General features: G+C 55.7%; 1 protein-coding gene across 5 annotated transcripts in view; it reads right to left on the bottom strand.

Annotated features, from left to right (window-relative positions):
* The window catches only part of WSCD1 (WSC domain containing 1), a 50,593-nt gene extending 33,210 nt beyond the window's left edge, over positions 1-17,383 (bottom strand). For 2 of the 5 annotated variants that reach the window (XM_071219309.1, XM_053911552.2), the window contains exons 1-3: positions 17,194-17,383; positions 7,380-8,083; positions 1,599-1,713 (exon numbers count right to left, since the gene is read on the bottom strand). In XM_071219309.1, the coding sequence (XP_071075410.1) occupies positions 1,599-1,713; positions 7,380-7,806 (542 nt within the window). In that variant the 5' untranslated portion in view covers positions 7,807-8,083; positions 17,194-17,383. Of the gene's footprint in view, positions 1-1,598; positions 1,714-7,379; positions 8,084-14,090; positions 14,229-16,715; positions 17,022-17,193 lie in introns of those variants that run through there. The other 3 variants (XM_053911553.2, XM_024565174.4, XM_053911555.2) reach the window with 3 other exon arrangements.
* Between the last annotated feature and the right edge of the window lie 1,284 nt (positions 17,384-18,667).

Raw genomic sequence — 18,667 nt, 5'->3', positions numbered from 1 at the left:
GGGGCAAGTGAGGCCTGCGGTGAGCTGCCCTGGGCCCAGAGCTGGGGCTGGTGTCCCAATGGCACTGAGTCTGCATCACAGGATGACTGCTGCGTCTGGGGCCAGGATGAGGGCTGGGCCTGGAGCAGAGGTCAGGTCTGGGCGAGGGGGCGGGGTGGGGTCCACAGCCCTCAGCAGGTGGCTACCCTCAGCCCTCGCTCTTGGCCAGACTTCAGGGTCATCTGCCTCGGTTTAGGGAACAGTCCTTCCTTTGTGATAAGCTAACTGAATCAGCCCCATGGGATCCTCCTGTCAGCCCTGAGCTTTGACCCCTCAGGTGCTATCCATGGGAACAGGTGACCGTGTATCCACAGCTGTGCTGAGCTGTTAACCTCAGGATGGGAGGGAAGGAGCCCTAACTGGTGGCATTTGCCAATTTCTGTAGGTGATGTCGAGCTACCGATGATTTAGTAATGGGCTTATCACATTTTCCAAAACTTGAACTGTGCACTCTCGTGAGCCAGCCATGAGCTGGCTCCAGCACACCACTGGTCCAAATTGCCCTCCACATGTTACAAACAGGGCCCTCGGCAGCCTCCTTCCCCCGAGGGTGCTCTTACCCGCCTCTACCCAGGTGTGATGCTATAGTAAAGAAAGATAGCAAATGGAACCAGTGCCGTTTCACACAGTATTTTAACTATGAAAAGAGGCCAGCACTTTGAAACTCCCACCTCAGTGGACCTAGGTACAGAAATCCCAAATTAAAAACCCAAACACCAGCTCCTCATCCTCACTGGGCCCCTCCCTTGCTAGCTGTGTGACCCTGAATACCACTTGCTACCTCTGAGTCTCCGGTTCCTTAACCGTCAGGAGAATAAAATGAGACTGTCAGTCTCAGTTGTAGCTTTAGCTGGACTATAAAGCACACTTCACAGGACCCTGTCCTTTCCTTCTCTGGCCTCAGTTTCTCCACCTATAAAATGGGCATAATTGGTGGTTACCGAGCAGAAGGAGGTGAGGATTTATGACCCAACAAGTATGAAATAATCTATGTGACTGAAATAAGTCAAGAGCACCTCTGCCGACTCTGTTTTACCCATCTGCTGTGTGCGAGCACGCACACGCCTGCACACACGTGTGAACACGTGTGCAGAGAGCACTGCGAGAGCCTTGAGTGCAGGGACCATTCCCTGGCATACAACCAGTGTCTGGTTAGGACTGGGTGAGCAGAAAGAGCAAATCTTGTTATAAGCACAAAAACTTTTCCTACAGAGCTAAAAGGTCCTCAGAGAAATCTGGGTTAAAGCCCTTTATTCTATTTTAAACAGACAAGTAAACTGAGGCCCAGGAAAGGAAACAGACTCGGGGCTAAGTCGCCACAATAAGTCCTTGGCACAGCTGGACTAGACCCCTGGGCTCCTGGCACCAAGCCCAGGGCCCTTTCCATAACCCCTGCCACCTCACCAATAAACTTTTTTCTGGACAACTGGGACCTGACCAGTCAACCCTGATTAGTCACACTCTGCCAGTCAACCGGCAGCTAGAGCGCCCCCTCCTTGTGGAGACTGTCTCTTGACCTCACCTCCAGTGGAGTAGAGGGTCTGGGGCCCCACACTTACCACTCAGCGCAGGCATCCTGGCAGTGGGAGACGGTCATCTTTCTCAAGTCAAAAAACACAGACCCCTTCAGCGTTCTCTCCTGGCCATCATCACTGAAGCATCCAACATAGGTGCCTGTGGGCCGAGAAGCAGAGCAGAGACTCAGAGGCCCAGAGAGAGGGAGGGCTCCCGATCATGGCCGCCCCCATGGAAATGCCAAGGCAACCCCCAGCCCTTCCTGGCCACGGGGGCCTCTCAGGGAAGCCAGAGGACAAGGCTGTGGTCCAGCTTTCTCTGCAGGGCTTCTGGATCCTTCATCCCTGTTCCCTTCCTGCCCCTTTTCTTTGCTGATGGCCCTCTGTCCCCCTAGGCACTCTGTCAGGAGCCTGGCGTCTATCTGAATACCACTCTCTTCCACCCCAACTCAGCAAGTCTGGCTGGGTCAGTACTGGGCTGGCCAAAAAGTCTGTTACGTTTTTTCCATAAAATACAAGACACATTTTTCATTATCACCAATAACTTTATTGATTTGGATATTTTGAGTATGTCAGCTATTTCTTGCTATTGGCTTCTAGTGGGCAGAAGCCAGGGGTGCTGCTAAACATCTTCCAATGCACAAGAGAGCCCCACATCAAAGAATTATTTGGCCAAAATCTCAATAGTACAAGAAACTTTGCAAACCACTTTTGATATGTTCGATCAGTCACAGCACCTTCTCCATACACTGCACAAATCTTTTTTTGTATTTCAGTTGCGTTTTTGAAATAATAAAGCATAATACACCAAAAACATTGCATATCTTCTTCCATCTTCAATATTAAAATGGCTGCACAAAATTAACTAATTTTAATAAGTTTTTTTTAAATGCACACTGATATGACAGCTGTCACAATACAATCTAACAAAATTGGGGTTTTGAATGAAGTTAAAGTCAACTAAGACTTTACTTTCCATACTAGAGCCATCATACAGAAAAAAAGTAATGGACTTTTTGGCCACGCTAATACCTCCCCTGAACCCCCTCATGCCCCCAATCTCTACCTTTCCTAGGCTTGGAGAGGTCTCCCTCTCTCCACTAATGTCCCAAGGGGCAGGTTCTGTCACCTTCTTGTAATCCAGAGGGAAGAAATTAATTGTGGGAACTCTGATCTTAGCTAATATAAATAAGATCTTGCAAGCAGATGGAGCTATTTCAAGAAAAAAAACCTGCTGTCTCAGGAGAGAGCAAGCCCCATCACCAGAGGTGTGTCAGCAGAGTCTATCAGCGTGTGAGAGAGCCATCCTGTGCAGGACCCAACAAGACCTAGGACTGCCGGGTCGGCGCCAGTGCAGGCACCTCTGGCATGTCCCCAGAGGAGGATATGACACCACAAAGCAGTGGCAGGGCTGACCCAACCATACGCAGGCCAGGGGAAGTCTGCGACAGCCCTGCCCTGTTACCTAAGAGAGGGAGATAGCTCTCCCCCTTACGGCAACGAACCCCTTGTGATTCCATCAGCACACACGTGGCTGCACCCAGTGTCTGTCCACAGGCCCACGCTACAGCCCTCCACTCAGGACCCCAGACCCGCAGGCCCTGAAAGCATCTCACTCTCTTTCCGTAAATTCTCAGGACCCTGGAGACCAGCATGGACCACTGCAGAAAGATTTTCCCCAGGTCAGCAAGGGTGAACTGCTCGCCTCCTTGGCCTGCCTACTTAGTATAAGAAAACTAATGTTTCAGAAATTTCTCATGTGTTGCTCAACGAAGAAGAACTTCTATTATAGTTTTCAATTAAACATCCAAGACATAAGCTCAGGGGTTGTTAAACACGTATCACTGTTGGGGAGAAATTAACCTAGAGGTCGTGAAGGTGCCTGGGCTTTAGACCCCTGAAGGCTGAGAGCGGCACGTGCATGCATCTGGGGGAGTGGGGAACAGCGTTGGGAATGGGCCGAATTAGGTTCAAACCGAGGCTCCACCGTGGCCTCGCTGTGTGAGCTGGCATGTGCGGCTTCTCCTGCCGGAGCCTCGGCTTTCCCATGTGTGCAATGGGGCTATGCTCCCACAGAATTCATGGGCTGGTGGTGAGAACTTCATTACGCACAGGAATTGTCTAACACAAGGTGTGGCCTGGAGTGTGCACTCAGTCGTGATTGTTTTTATTGTCAATATATCATGATTAATAATAAACATTTTTAAATGGCTTTACTTCCCTGGAACTCGAATTCTTCATCATTAAAATAGCAACAGCACCACATACATATAAGGCAGCTTGCAATGAAACGAGATAACAGATGTACATCTACACAGAACGACGCCTGGCCATTAACAGCGTTTGAATAAATGACAGCTATTATTATTCTGATCCTACACTCTAACCCGGGACGTGGTGTGATGATGGATCAGCGAACATCAGCTGAAAAATCAACACATTAATAAAAGAGAGAAAGAGAATCAGTAAGGTTCAGGTTCTTCCGAAAACAAGGAGTGGCTAACCAGTCAGCAGCTGGCCATTTGTTGGCGCTGACCAGTCCAGCGGGTGGGGGTGAGCCCTCGCCTGGCTGGCCCCGGCTCAGTCAGTCTGTAGCAGGGGCCTGAGATGCAGACGGCCCGCCTGTCTGCCAGGAGGAGGTGAGTCCTTTCTTCTGGAAAGATAATGAACAGCCTTTCTAACTCCCTGACAGGGGCGAGGATGTGCAGAAAGAAAGGGACTTCCGAGGGACACACTGGGACACATTCTGAGGCGGATTTATTGCTTCGGGCTGCAATGGAGGCGGCGCCTTATTGTCTGTGACTCCACATCTGTTCATTTGCACATCAAAATGGACAGGCCGTGCGGCTATTAATGATGGCTTTGGAGATATTGGAATGTCTTTGGAAATTACTATCAATAAAAAACAAACTGGCTACGGAGAAGTTACTATTTTTCCCCTAGTAAACTTACTGACATTTTATTCCATTATGGATGTTGTCCAAGGTATAATGAAATGCGCAGTGATTGATGGAGCCTCCTGCAGCTTCCGCGGCTCGCAGGATCCCTTTTCAGGAGGATGGCAGGCTGCCCGCGCCTCAAAGAGACGCCCTCTTTGTGTGCAGCCCCGACAGCTGTCCCGAGGGCTGGGCTGGGGGCTACTCTCCACCAATGAGACTGCCTGGCTGCGCAGGGCCCATAGAGCAATCCAGCCCCCACCCCCAACCCAGGGGAAGGGGGCTCCCAGAGGGTTTTCAGGCCAGTGCCCTGCCTCTCCCTTCTTTCTCTGAAGATTTCCAGCCATGGGACACCACCGCCTCTCCCAGAGTACAAATCCTTCCTGAATCTTGGGGGATATTAAAAATATTTAATAACCTATGGGGGGTGGTTACCGACCATTCAGAATTGCCACCATTCAACAATAGAACTGGATCCTGATGTCCCTGCTGTACCAAGCATTGACCCTTCATTTGCGGGGTCATAGGGAGGTTTGTGGGTCGCTGAGGAGGGCAGCCAGAGTGTATGGGGTACCTCAGGGGCTCAGGGCAGTAACCATTCCAATATTTTAACAACTGGTAAGGCCATACTGGTATTTAATGGTTGAACGAACTGCATTCCTTCAGCCTTCCCCGGGGCCCTTCCATCACTTTGTTAAGTCATTGGAGATGACTTAAAGCAAAGGGGCACCCACTGGGTCTCCTGAACATACACACTCCACACCCAGGGCTATAACCAGGTCACCCTGAGCCCTTCCCTCTGCTGGCCAGTCACAATGAAGTCAGGTTACAAAGAACCAGTTGCTTCTGTCTAACAAGCCCAAAGCCCTTTGCACGGGCCTCTACCATGCCCCAGTCGTGCTGTACAGGAATCATCGGGCTGCATATCTGATTCTGCCACCAGACTGAGATCCTGAAGTGCACGGTGAATAGCATATATGCAGACCCAGACATGAATCCTCAATAAGCGTAGATTGAGAGCAATCGATAGAGGAATTGTGGCTAATTTGCCCAAGGTCACAGAGACCAGGACTGGCAATACCAAGAGAGGAATGCAGGTCTGTTTTCAAAACTTGTGCTCTTTCTATGGCTTCCTCTCAAGAAATCCATGTTGCCCTTGTCAGTCATTTACACTTTAGTCTAAATGAGTTGCACTGGTGCAGCCTGCATAGAGACTGTTTCTGGGTGTGTTGCGGAGAGTTTACAGAAATTTTACCTGTATAAAGTGAGCTGCAGACCCAGTTCCTCATTTCTCCCATGAAAGCCTTGCTGAGAAATCCCCCAATGAGGGCTTTGACCTAGATGATTTTGGAAGTAACTCCCTTCCATGCAGACAACAATGCATAGTCCTCCAGTCTACATTTCACTGAGCACTCAGGGCCATCCTCCTAAGGTGAGGGAAGCTTGGGCTCCTTTCCCTTCCCTGGAACCTTCTCAATATCCTCAGAATAAAGCCCAATGCCTGGGCCGGGCCCTCACGGCCCTCCCTGATCCAGGCGCCAGACCTGAATCCAAAGTCCAAGTTCTAAGATAAGCTTCTTGCCTCTTCTCTTTCTAGATCCTACTGAGGGCTCTATTCTCCAACCCCATTTTCTATAGTTAAGAGAGCAGCTCCTCCTGTGATTCTGGGTATAGGACCATGTGGGGTGGTGACAGGGATGCTGAGATGCTGACTGAGCTGTTACCACTCAACAACAGCTGGATGCTTTCTGGGTGCTCCTCCCATGCAGGCTCTGGGACTAGGCCCTGAACAGAGCCTGTAGAACACAGTGCAAAGAGCCTTGACCTGAAGCCAGGCTGTCCCCATGTTCGACTCTCAGCAGTGTGACTATGGCAGGTGTGATCTGTGTCTGCCTGTGTCCCCCAGGCCTTGCTGCTTCCAGGCTGCACCGAGATGCATGCCCTTCCCTCATTCTGAGTCTCCACCTGCCCCATAACACACCTTTTATTGGCTGTCTTCTCTTCCTTGCCTCACTCTCACTCCCTAACAGTGTCCCTGGGGTCACATCCCAAAAATACAAGGGATTTGGAACCCTGGTTTCAGGGTTTGCTTGTAGGAACCCAAACTAAAAGAATGACGACCTTGGGGATTTACTTAACTTCTTTGTGCCTCAGTTTCTTCATCTGTAATACTGGGATACAATAATTGTACCCATAAATAGCACATTTACAGGTACACAGGAAATGTCATATGAGTTAGCTATTTTTATTAAATAATAATAGCTGCCAGTTACTGAATGCCAAATAATATACTAGGTCCCCCAGCCTGGGGGTCCTCGGCTTAGGTGTACAACAGAATCTCCTGCTGGGCCCCTGCCCCAGAGCTCAGAATTCAGCAGGTCTGGGAGAACCTGAGAGTCTGCAGTTGTAGCCAGCTCACCAGTGATGCTGAAGCTACTGGTCTGGGACCCCAGTCTGGGAACTACTGCTCCACATTATCAGGCTTAATCCCCACAACAACCCTGGGGTACATATCTCTCGCTCCACTTCAGAGGGGCCTGGAGAAATTAAACAACATGTACAAGGTTAGTCAACAAAATTGTGGCTAAGCCAAGATTCAAGATGAGAACTGTCTGAACCCAAAGCCTGAGCTCTAAGTGACCTACTCACACTTCTTGGCCCTGAGCCATGTGGAAGTCCAGCTGGTGAGTGAGCAAACTCCAAAGGGCTTCCTATCACAGGCCCTTCCTGTATCCTGCAGAGCAATAATCTGTGGAGGCCATGGGCCTACAGTGCCTACTTCTCAGCTGCCCCAGGGGCCAGAGAAAGGGGCCACTGGTTCTGTGACCCTGAGAAGGGCTCCTGAGAGCAGCTCCGAAACACGCCAGGGGACCCAGGGCTGAGCACCTACCTCTGCTGCTGGTGGCTGGCCTGGGGGCCTCAGGGCCTAGGGCGGGCAGCCCCTGGGGGTCGCCCATAAAGTGGTGGAACCAGCGGCGCCGCAGCTGACGCAGCTCCGAGTTGCGGCTCCGGAGCCAGCGGGGTCCAGGCCGGGGCCGGGCCAGGGGGCTCTGCAGCATGTCTACGCCAAGCAGCAGCTCCGGGCTGACACGGGGGTCCTGCAGGGCTCTACTGTCCAGCAGGCCCACACCCAGTGCCATGGCGGCCACGGGCAAGGCCTGCAGGGAGCCAGGTGCCCGGGGACCCTGTGGCAGGGCCACTCGGGCCCGCTGCAGCAGCAGCAGGCTGCCGGTCATCAGGTAGGCGGCCGTGAGGAAGAACAGCAGAAACTGTGTTCGGCGGAGAAACTTCTGGAGTCGGAAGAAAGGTTTGGCCATGCCCCTGGGAGGCAGGGCTCCTGGCTGGAGCCTGAGGACGGCTCCTAGCGCCCGGGTGGGAGGGAGGCCTGGGCCTCCGGAGGCGTCATCTCGGCATTGTGGAGCCAGCCTGTGCTTTTCTGGGGCTACTGCTCCTTCTGCCCCATTTCCATCAGGTACTCGAATGACACCATCACTTATCTGCGGCCACTGGGCCCTGCAGCTGCAGCTTCTGCCTAAGTGTCACGACCTCCGCCATCCCTGAGCTCTATCGACCCTCCTCTCCTGGCTCAGAGATCTGGAAAAGCAGAGAAAAAGCACATAGATGAAATAGGGTCCACCACTCCCACTGCTCCAGGGTCGGGAGCCCCTCACTGCTGGCTCTGTTTACCCAAGGGGCTGGCTGTGTTGCAGGAGCACTGGACAGAGAGCTGGGTTCAAATCTCAGCTCTGCCCCTAGCCAGCTGTGTGACATCAGGCAAGCTACTGTACTACCTGGGCCTCAGCTTCCTCACCTCTTGAATGGGAATAACACTGTCCCCTGAGCAGTAGTGAAGATGCAGTAACGACAGCGACACAGAAGAGGGAGAGCAGCAGCTCTGTACCGAACCCTTACTAAGTGTCAGGTGCTCAACTAAATGCGTTATGTATTTTCTCACTGAATCCTCCCACTGACCCAGCAAGGCAGATACTGTAATATCCCCACACTACAGATGAAGAAACTGTGGCAAAAGGAGGCAAAGAAACTTTCGCAGTCACACAGTTGGTAAACAGAGGAGCCAAGGATTGGAGCAGTCTGTACCTAAGCCCGTACTCTGCACTACACAGACAGCCCAGCCTACAATGAGACACCACCACGCAGAAGTGCACCCAGCCCAGCGCGTAAGTACACAGTGGGCGCTCAATACATGTGTGCAAGCTGTCACTTCCCAGGGGCACACTGGCACTACAGACTCTGTTTTGGAAATTGCTTTGCAGGGGCTGGTCAGCTTTAACTCAGGAGTGGGTACAGGGGAGGGACAAGACTTGCATAGTCTTCCCAGACTTCCTGAAGGCCAGTGACACAGGACAGCCCAGGGCCCTGCACCTGCAAACGGAGGCTGGGGCGCCTGAGGCAGAGCAGGCGAAGGGCTCTCAGGGTGGCCCTCTGCTCCCAGGACTCAGCGCTCCTGCTGAGCTTTGGTTCCCATTGGCGGGGCCTCTGAAGTGCGCTGTAGGGGTTGGCAGAGGCCTCCGCAGCTGCCTCGAGCTGGGCTGCTGTATGAGGAAGGCCCTCAGCACAAGGACACGCTTGTCCCAAGAAGAAAGGCTCTGAGGAGCGTGACTAAGCCACTGCCCGTAACTAACATGGCCCGGGACCCCCGCCAGACCCGCGCGGCCCCTCAATGGCTGCTCTGTGCGCTGGGAGCAGCCGGCCGGGTGTGAGAGGAAAGACAATGTTTGGGCTCTGTGGCCTGGCATTCCAGGGGCGAAGATCCCGAGGAGCCCAGACCAGCATGACCCTTTCTGACTGAACGCTGCCAGCTGCCAGGTTCTCAGGCCTCCGGGTGGATGGGGAGCTGGGGATACTGGGCGGCTGGTCCTTTAGCTGGAGTGGGGGCAGGCTGGGTAATCAGCAAATGAAGACGGAATTAAACTCTGAGTCAGAAAGCCATTTCAGACGGGCATCCAGAGCTTTTATTTTCTCTCGAAGCCGGTGTGTGCCAGGCCCACCCCAGCCAGCTCGTCAGATTTGTAAAACCACAGAGAAAATCCCAAGAAATCCTGACTGATCTCCCTGTCTCCAGCTCTGGCCCCTCCGATCCATCCTCCACAGGGCCGCCAGGGCGATCCTCCTTAACACGCAAATCTGATCACAGCGCTCCCCTGCTTCAAGCCCCTTTCAATAGCTCTCCATGGCTTTGGGGATAAACTCCAAGCTCCTTAGCACAGCACACAAAGCCCCTTCATGATTCAACCCATCCGGTTCAGCTCTTGCCAGGCCCTTTCCTTCGGCTTCCCCATCATGCATTCATGCGTGTGCACACACACAAACACACACAGACACACTCACACACCGCGGTCTAGCACAACTACCACAGCACATCTGTCTTGGTGCCTTTGTACCTTCTGCCTTTTAGGTCTTTTCCTCCCTCTTTGCCTAACAAATCCCTGTGTTCCCTCCGAGGCACAGCCTGGGAGTTACTTCCTCCGAGAAGCTTTCCCAGACGCCATCCAACCACCAGTGTGGGACCCTCTGTCTTTCCACAGCCCACAGCTGAGCCCATCCCAGCACTCACACCCTGGGAGGATTTTGATTGCCGTCTACTTGTCAGTCATCCTGGGAGGACTGTGATTGACTGGAGGCTAGAGGTCAAAACCCACTCACTTGGGTAACTCTGGCCCCCAGTGTGAGGCCCAGCAGTGGAGATGCTCGGAGACGTTCGTTTCTGAATACATTTTTAAAGATGAATGATAAGATAAATTGACAGGCAAATCCTGATATCAGAAACCTGCTCCTGTGGGGTCTTAGGGCAATGAAATCTCAAGTTGCACTAACCCAGAGCTGTGGGCGCTCAGCCTGACAAGCAGGAGACACGGAGCAATGCAGAAGCACAATTAAATAAGGCAGCTTAACACAGCTGAGGTCTTTCAGACACATGGAAGTTAACAAGGTGCCTGAGGTTTATCTGTTATCCTTTCTCAACTGTGACTCCATGAAGAGGGGTTTCCGGGGCTGCTCACAAAGGGCTTCTGGTCCCAAGACCAGGATTCTATCAGCACAAAGTCCTGCACAGTTAAAATTGAGGGGAGAAGGAAGGACTCCTGCTGTGGAAAGGAAGGTCCTGATAAGACAGAGCAGAAACATGGGCAATGGATTAATAGCTCAGAAGTGTGAAGATGTGGTGTGGACCCCACCGCATCTCGTACATGGGACTGGGACACAGCTACAAGCTGGGGTGGGCACAGTGGGTGGGCCGTTATCAGGGCCACAAGGAGGACTGTACTGATCACATCCAAGTGCCCCAAGGCCTTCCAAAGTCCTCCCCAGAGCGTCCCCTTCCCTGAGGGGCTGCCCTGGTCTAGGGAGGGGAACACTGGGAGTGTGGGCAGGGGTCAGCTACTCTTAGGCCAGAGCTCAACGACTCAGGCCTCCTACAGAGCCGGCTGCCACTCGGAACTTTTGAAATCACAAAGCCGATTCCCAACCCAGAACCCCTGCCGTGGGCTGCTGGGGGCTGCCTGCCCAACGCATTAGGACCTTGTCCCCTGCCCTGGACTTCCGCCATACTTCCCACCAATATTACGTTTGCCAGCCACCCCCACTCTCTGCCACGCGACCTCTCCTCCCAGCTGGCTGCCCCTCCAGAGCACAGGTCACACACGATTTGCCACCACATCGCCAGATCCCAGCACATAGCCGGCAAGGCAGGGTCGGCAGCTGATTGCAGGGTGGCTGAACCTGGAGATGCTGGGGTGGGTGGGTGATGGGGAGCATCTGCACGAGGGCTCACAGCCAAGCCACGGGGTCAGCCCATCAGAGAGCAGAACTCACCAACACCGGTAGCGGGCGGGGGTGGGGGGTTGGGGGGACACCTTGTCTGGCCTGAATGCACCGGCCCGGGAGCCCACAAGCTGTGCCCACTGCGCCCCAAAGCCAGGGGCCTCTTCATCAAAGCAAACCTGCCTTGGGAAAATCACCGCACAGGGCAGAGCCCCAGGCTCCTCCTCTGTCAAATGGGGATCAATCGGCACTGTTGTGGGTTCAAATTGGGGAGCAATACTCCCGTTGCCTACACACCATGGCAAACATCGGTTGTGAAGCAGAGAGGCAGACAAGGAACGCTGAGGGGAGGCCTGCAGTGGCTGTGCCATGGGGGAGACCAGCACCCTCCTCTTAGCCCCCTGTGCCCTGGGGGCGCCCAGCACCCCATTCTTACTTGAGGCTGGTCCCATGCTAAGATGGCTGTCAGCAATCGCCTTATTTTTCCTCATCACCATTTATTAAGCACTTGCAGTGTTAATAAACAGGTTAGGCTGCCTTGGATACTTTACCTGCACCATCTCATTCACTGCATACACTCCACCGAGGCAGGTGCCCTGGTTACCCACCCTGAGAGCCGAGGTCTCCGAAGCTCAGCTGGGTGACGTGCACTGCCCAAGGTCAGAGAGCGGGGCCAGCACCCAGACCCAGGCCACCAGCTTCAGAGCCGACCCCGTGCCTACTAAGCTTCCTGTCCTCTCCCCACACCAGCTCCGGCTTCACACGAGGCAAGATTTATTCTCGAAAGTAGTATATTGTGCCTCCATGAGCACCCTTTTGGAAACATGCCAGGCCCAAACTCCCAGACATGGTGCTGAACACGGCATCTTCGAGCCAAACCTCCCAGACGCTGCCACCCGCGTAAGCGTCCCCCCCTCCTGGACCCTTCCCTTCTGGGACCCTGGGTCTTTTCTCCCTAAACCACACTTCCTGTGTGGTGCCTCCCTTCCAGGAACCACGCAAAGTGCTTCAGGGGGATGATGGGGTGCTCCACCCCTGCCAGAGGCTCAGGCCTTGTTGGGAGGGGGTGCCAGGGCTGAGTACAGAGTCGCAGGCTGGACAAAGTTGGACACCCTCTCCCGTGCCCAGCAGCTTTCTAGAGGCCACGTGTCACCCCAGAGAGGGGCGGGCCCGAGGGACGGAGACCTTGAGTTTCCTCTTAGGAATGAGAGGAGAATAATAGGGCAAAGGGGCTTCTGGGAGTCTCAGGGAGGGAGCAGGAGCCTGGCTCAGGTAGGGGTTCAGACAACCTGAGCCCTCTGCTGCTACATTGTTGTTATCTGGGTCCCAGGTAGGTGCTGAACATGAAGGAGAGGGCGTATTGGGCAGATGGCACCTGCCTCTCACCTAGGTGTGGGGGTCTGAGACACTGAGCAGGTGCGGGGTGGCAGCAGCAGGGATGGGCAGGAGAGGAGAGCAGAGGAGGGGAGAACAGAGGAGGGGAGAGCAGGTAGACCCAGGGGCCTGTGGGCTGAAGAAGAACCTCAGAGCTGACCCAGGCCTGACCAGTGGCCCCTGGGGTCAGTCACATGACTCTCTGCCTCCCCACCACCCCTGGACAGAGACAAGCAGTGGCAGGTGAAGGGAGAATGACCCCAGAAGCATCTCAGCCACGGTGACCACTGCAGTGAGAGCTGTGACCTTCAGGGGACTCAGAGCCATGAGCCCTTGGTGAGGTGAGAGCCATGAAGACGAAGGTACAGGGCCCAGCATGTGGCTCTCCAGACTGGGGACTGGGTGCTCCGAGCCCCAGCCTCCATGACTGGCAGCCAGGGGGTGGGTGTCGGTCTTCGGACCTCACAAAGCCACACCAGGGAGCCCCAAGCTGGGCTCAGCACTCTGAATTACCCCTCTCTGTTTTTTCCTACCCCACCAAAGTCTGCCTCTGCCCTGCTTAGGCACAGCACCTGCATCTGGACCCTACCCACCCCAACAGGTTGGCCACTCCCAGTAGCCTAAGACAGCTTTCTAACACAAAGAACCAATGCCACAGCCTGCAATGGCTCCCCAGGACTCAGATGGCCAAGTTGAAGCTCCTCAGCCTGGCATTCAATGGCCCTTCTTGGTTCAGTCTCCCAGCCCCTTCCTTTCAAACACTGCTTCCAGAATGCAGTCTCCCAAGCAGCGTCCCCTGGCCAGCATGAGGTGCTTTGCGCCCGCTCATACATGTGTTATTATTGGCCGTGGATGCCTGAGCCCCGTCTCGTGGCTCTGAAATTCACCATGGCCATCAGTCACTGTGGCATCAGCTCCAATGCCACCTCTTTCACGATGCCTTCCTCATTCCTGGGACAGAGCGGCTCACCAGTGCTAGAAGGCAAGGCTGGATGCCTGTGAACTGGGCCTGGTCCTGCCTGGAGTCTGGACTCATTGCTACTCTGCCTGTTTCTCCCCCCAGCCTGTGAGTCCCTTGCAGATGTAGTCAGTGCCTCTGCCCACTGCTGAGTGGGACATGGGATAGACACCCAGGCTATCTGTGCCCACCAGCCACCCTCCATTGCCCAGGGCCATGCCACCCTCATCCTAGGGTCCCATGCCTCTGGGTCTGGGAGACTCAGAAAGAGAGCAAAGGGCCCACTAAGTATAAATCTACTGGACCATGGGCAGGATACCGTCTGGGAAATGGGGATGGGGTGGGGGTCCCTAACTTGGAAGAGACAAATCTTTGGTATATGTGATGCTGAAGTGAGCACAAAAGAGGCGAATCTTTGGTCTTCTGAACTTCAGAGCTTAAATGAAAAAGTCCAAAGTAAGAAATGTTGCTAAAAGATACAAAACTTACTAGTAAGGTCAGAACTCCACTCAATGCAAAGGCGCGAGGATCCTCCATCGAACCACTGCTGAAGTTCACATAAATAAGGATAAATGTTTTTGTGCCTCGTTAGAGATTGCAAGGTCCTTTCACACACCATCAAGTGCGCTGCATCAATGAGCAGATCAACAAATGAATGAGCGACTGTCCCACAAACTTGTGACATCGCAATCATTGTCACCCCCCTTTGACAGATGAGGAATTTGAGGCAGAAAGGGGGCCAGTTAACTTGACCAAAGACAAATAGCTATTTCTAGACTGAACTCAAATTTTCTGATTCTAAATTTGTGGTATCATCTCCCACATCACATGGCCTTTCTTTGCTCAACACCACAGACACAGGTTCTTCCCCGCACCACGCTAGGGGCCAGGGCTGCAAAGAGAGAGAATACCACTGTGGGGACTGGTGTTTTCCCTTTTTGGTTGGTTGATCTGGAGCCCAACCCACCCCTGAAACAGCCAATCACATCCTCTTCTGGGCTCCCTCTGGGTCACCTCTTTCATAGAAGCCTATTTTGTTCCTACGATTCTCCTCCTCAGTGGAGCACTCTTGCGGGTTGCCTAGACCCCCTTGAGTGATCTGGACACACCTGGGCGAGTGAGTGGAGCACCCAACCAAAATCAGCCTTCCCCTTCTCTGGCCACTGACTGCTGTGCCTACAGGCACTGGGATGAGAGACTCATGGTAGGAGAGGGGACCCAAGACTCCTTTGGCATTCCTATCATCAGAACCTGCCCTCTTGCCCCCTCTCAAGCCAAGACAGCCGCCCTCCGGTTTCCAGCAGCAAGAGAAGTGGAGGGGAGAGACCTTAACGGCCACCAATAGGTGCGCCGCACTTTATAGCTTACAACATTAATCCAGCCCAGTCTTTCCTCTACTTCTCACGTCCACGCTGGGAGGCAGAGTTCCTCCCTGGCCGTGTTCTCCAGAAGTGCCACACTTCTGATAACTTTGCAGGCAATATGTCAACATGGACTATTAAAGCCACATGGAGAGATTAGAAGAAATAGTATGAAAACAAGACAATGAGCCCCAAGGAGAAGGTAGTCAAAGGCCATGTTCCTGCACTCACTCCCCAGATGAGCGGGCCTGCCTCTAGCCCAGCTCTGCCTCTGCTGGCGGGTTTGACTACCAAGCACATGGTACAGGAAAGACCTTGAAGGCCTAAACACTGAGCTGCCCCAAAGTCCTTAGCCTTGACCTCAGTGTAGTGTCAGAGGGAGAGTCAGGGGACTGGGATCTGAGCCACATGGGAGCACAGACCAGGAGTGTACACGAACAGAAGCACCCATCCCCTAGAGGTCCCGCTCAGATGTGATGCAGTCTGGCCTGGAGGCTCTGTATTGCCCGTCCAGGAGACTCTCCGGGGAACCAGCTCTGAGCCTTACTGCCCAGTGCTGGGCCTTGACTGACTCAGCTGGAGGCTCAGGCTTTCGCAGCTGACCAGCTGGTGGCCCAGCAGATCCACTTCTGCCTGGTTGGGCAGACCGGAGGGAAGGGACGGGGGCTGGCCTTCTGCCTGATGCATGCTTCCCTTCCAGCCCAGTATGCAGTAGGCCACAAGACAGTACCCCACAGGGCGCCAGCGCCCACTAACCCCCCAATAAGTCATTCCTCCTTCCAAAGGCGCCGTGGAAATGGTCCTGCTGAGGACAGGAGTTTGCGGCAGTGGGTGAGGACCAGGGGCTCCTCCAGGGGAAGATGAAGTGCCCAGGCTCAGCCCACCGGCCCCGTTGCCCAGCTCACCAGGCTCCTTTTAGCAAGTGTGCTTGGGAGACCAACACACGCTCCCACAACCAGCATAGCTGCTCCTCCTTGTAGAACGAAGCCCCAGGCTCTGGTGGCCCACCAGGGCACCTTCTCCACGGACTCTGAGAGCCAAGCCAAGGGCATCGAGGTAGTGAGAGACATCACCGAGAGACATCTCCCCCTTGCCCTCTTTTCCGCACCTGAAAGCATCAGGTGAGGCGGCTGCAGACAGGGCAGGCCCAGCCAGCTTCCCCTTCCTCTGCTTCACTCCCCAGCCGCTCTCATTTTCTGTGCCCAATAACCGAGGCAGTTCAAAGGAGGAAATAAAAGGCCCCCACTTCCTGATCTCAGCCATGGCAGGGTGTCCCAACCTGGAACGACCCAAATGCCTCTGGAAACTGCAGCATGCTGTTCCAGCGACAGGAGCGAAGACAGGAGGGACGGTGACATCTAATGTTGTTAGAAAGTGCAGTGCAGTTCTGAGTCTGTCTGTCGTGGGAGCAGCTGGGGACCTGGCAAGTGTGGGCAGCCGCTGGATCCCGGGGCAGGGCTGTGGGGCTGGAACGGGTGCATCCAGCCTTCCCACGGCCCAGGCTCAGCAAAGGGACAGAGATCCCCTCTCTACCCCCGCCTCCTCGGGGATGAGCCTGCAATGAGCAGGCACCCTCCGAGAGCAGAGATGCCCCGGAAAAGACAACCCTGAGGTTACCCAGAGGCAGGGTACTCCCGCAGTCGCCTCAGTAAAAAGGAAAAACGCAATTAGCAGCCCTCAGTCATGAGTTTCTGTCCACACCGGGGAAGATGCAAAGCTCTACTCGGGGTAGATTTCGGGACAAAATACGTACGTTTCTCTTTAGCCTCTGCCTCCGCTCAAGTTCACCAAGAGCAACCCTCCGCTGACCGGAAGCATGGCTTGGTAGCGGAACGCGAGGGAGCTGCTGCTGGGTAATCGCCTCCTCTTAGGAGAGGTAGTGCGCACCCCAGACCGCGTCCTCGCCCCCTCCCCGGCACCAGATCTGCGGGCCCCTCCGGGAAACGGACGGGCTCTCAGTATTCCGGGAACGGGACTCGGCTTCGGCCACTGCCTTGCGCACCGGCCCCAGCCCGACCATTCCGGAGCGCTGCCCGCCCCGCGCGCACACTCACACTCTCGGCCCCCGAAAAGCGCCCCCCGCCAGCCCGCCCGGAAGCCGGAGCAGGTGCAGTCCCGCCGCGCTCCCGGCCGCGTCTACACAAACTTGTTCGCCCGCGGCCGGCCGGGGGAAACCCTGCCCGCAGCGCGCGCGGGTGTCCCGGTTGGGGCACCCGGGAGACAGGACTCACCGCGATCGCGGCCGGCCGGGGCGCCCGCCCTGGCGGCCACGCTCCTGCCTCCCCGCAGCCCCGCAGTGCCCAGAGCCGAGCACCCCCGGCGCCCGCCCGCCCCTGGGCGGCCCGCGGCGAGCGGCCTGACGCGGCCCCCGCAGAGTGCGCCGCTGCGGGGCCCCGCCGGGCTGCGGACGTCTGGGCTCAGCCGCGGCGGCAGAGCGGCGGGCGCCAAGCGGGCGGCGAGCCGGCGGGCGGCGGGCGAGCGGGCACCGGCTCTGCACATGCTCACTCGCGCGGCCGGGGGACAGCGGCCGGCCGCCGCCGGGTCCTAGAGGCGCCCGCGCCGTCGCCCTCCCGCCGGCGCGTGGGAGGGGTCGCGGCTTGCCACGCGGGGGCCGCCACCTGCCCCGGCCCGCGTGCCAAGCGAGGACCGGGACGCCCAGGCTCATGCACACGCGCACTCGCGCACGCACACAGCCGCACTCGCTGTGTTTCACACACCGGGAGCATGCATCGGCGTTCACACCCAGACGCACGCAGACGCAGACACACCGGGCACTGCCACCCGAGGGAGCGGGTCGCCACACTCACTCCGACTCAGACAGACAGGGGCAGGCAGGCGCACACCGTCTGATACAAACGCACGGAGTCACCGCTTCACACTCTCTCACACACACAGCCACACGCGCACGGGCTCCGTCCCGCTCACTCAGAAGCACCCTGGGGCGCCGTGGCAGGCGCACACACACCCCGCCACCCCGCCGGCAGCACTCCGATACCAACACACAGTCAGACACACTTGGGTCACTGCTCCACGCCGAGCTAGCCCCCGAAACCCACGTCCCTACCCACACTCACTGTCTGAAATAGTTCACACGGAATCACCACCCCACAGACGGATACGCTGACACTATCCCCTTGCCTACACACTCGGGGCTCTGCCGCCAGCCACTACACTGCTCCGCACCGACACTCGGCGACAGACCCATGCCCTGGTGTAGTCGTCCACAGGGGCAGTGCCACACGCGAATCCACTGACACTCTTACGTAGAGAGTTACACTGGGTAGGGCACACACACACACGCCGAGAGGGCCAGGTGCTGGTGCGGACGCACAGGTACACGGCCACACTGCTACACACGATCCCCCTTCTTTAAATAAGGGTTGGGTACAAACCGAAGGATCCAACCTCCACGCCCCACCCCTGCTCTTCAGAAATCCCCAAGCCGCAGTGTCACCCCTGCCCTGACAGGTGTGTCAGCTGGGCCCGGTTCTCACCCAGGGCTGGATGTGAAGATGCTCATGCAGGCTGAGGACCGGCAGATGCTGCGGGAGCAGGTGGCGTGGCTCTAACCCTGTCTTTCTGAAAGCAAGTTTCATGCCTCTGACTTCCGCTAGGGGCAGACCTGCTTGGCAAGGCTCACAGGGGCCTTTCAACAGGTGCTGGATGGCAGGGAGAGGATTAGCCAGGGGACCAGTGGGAGCCACG

Source organism: Desmodus rotundus, chromosome 9, assembly GCF_022682495.2.
Source record: "Desmodus rotundus isolate HL8 chromosome 9, HLdesRot8A.1, whole genome shotgun sequence".
NCBI classification, from domain to species: domain Eukaryota; kingdom Metazoa; phylum Chordata; class Mammalia; order Chiroptera; family Phyllostomidae; genus Desmodus; species Desmodus rotundus.
Note: the sequence above shows the minus strand (reverse complement) of the source record. Positions and strands in the feature narration are given on the sequence as shown.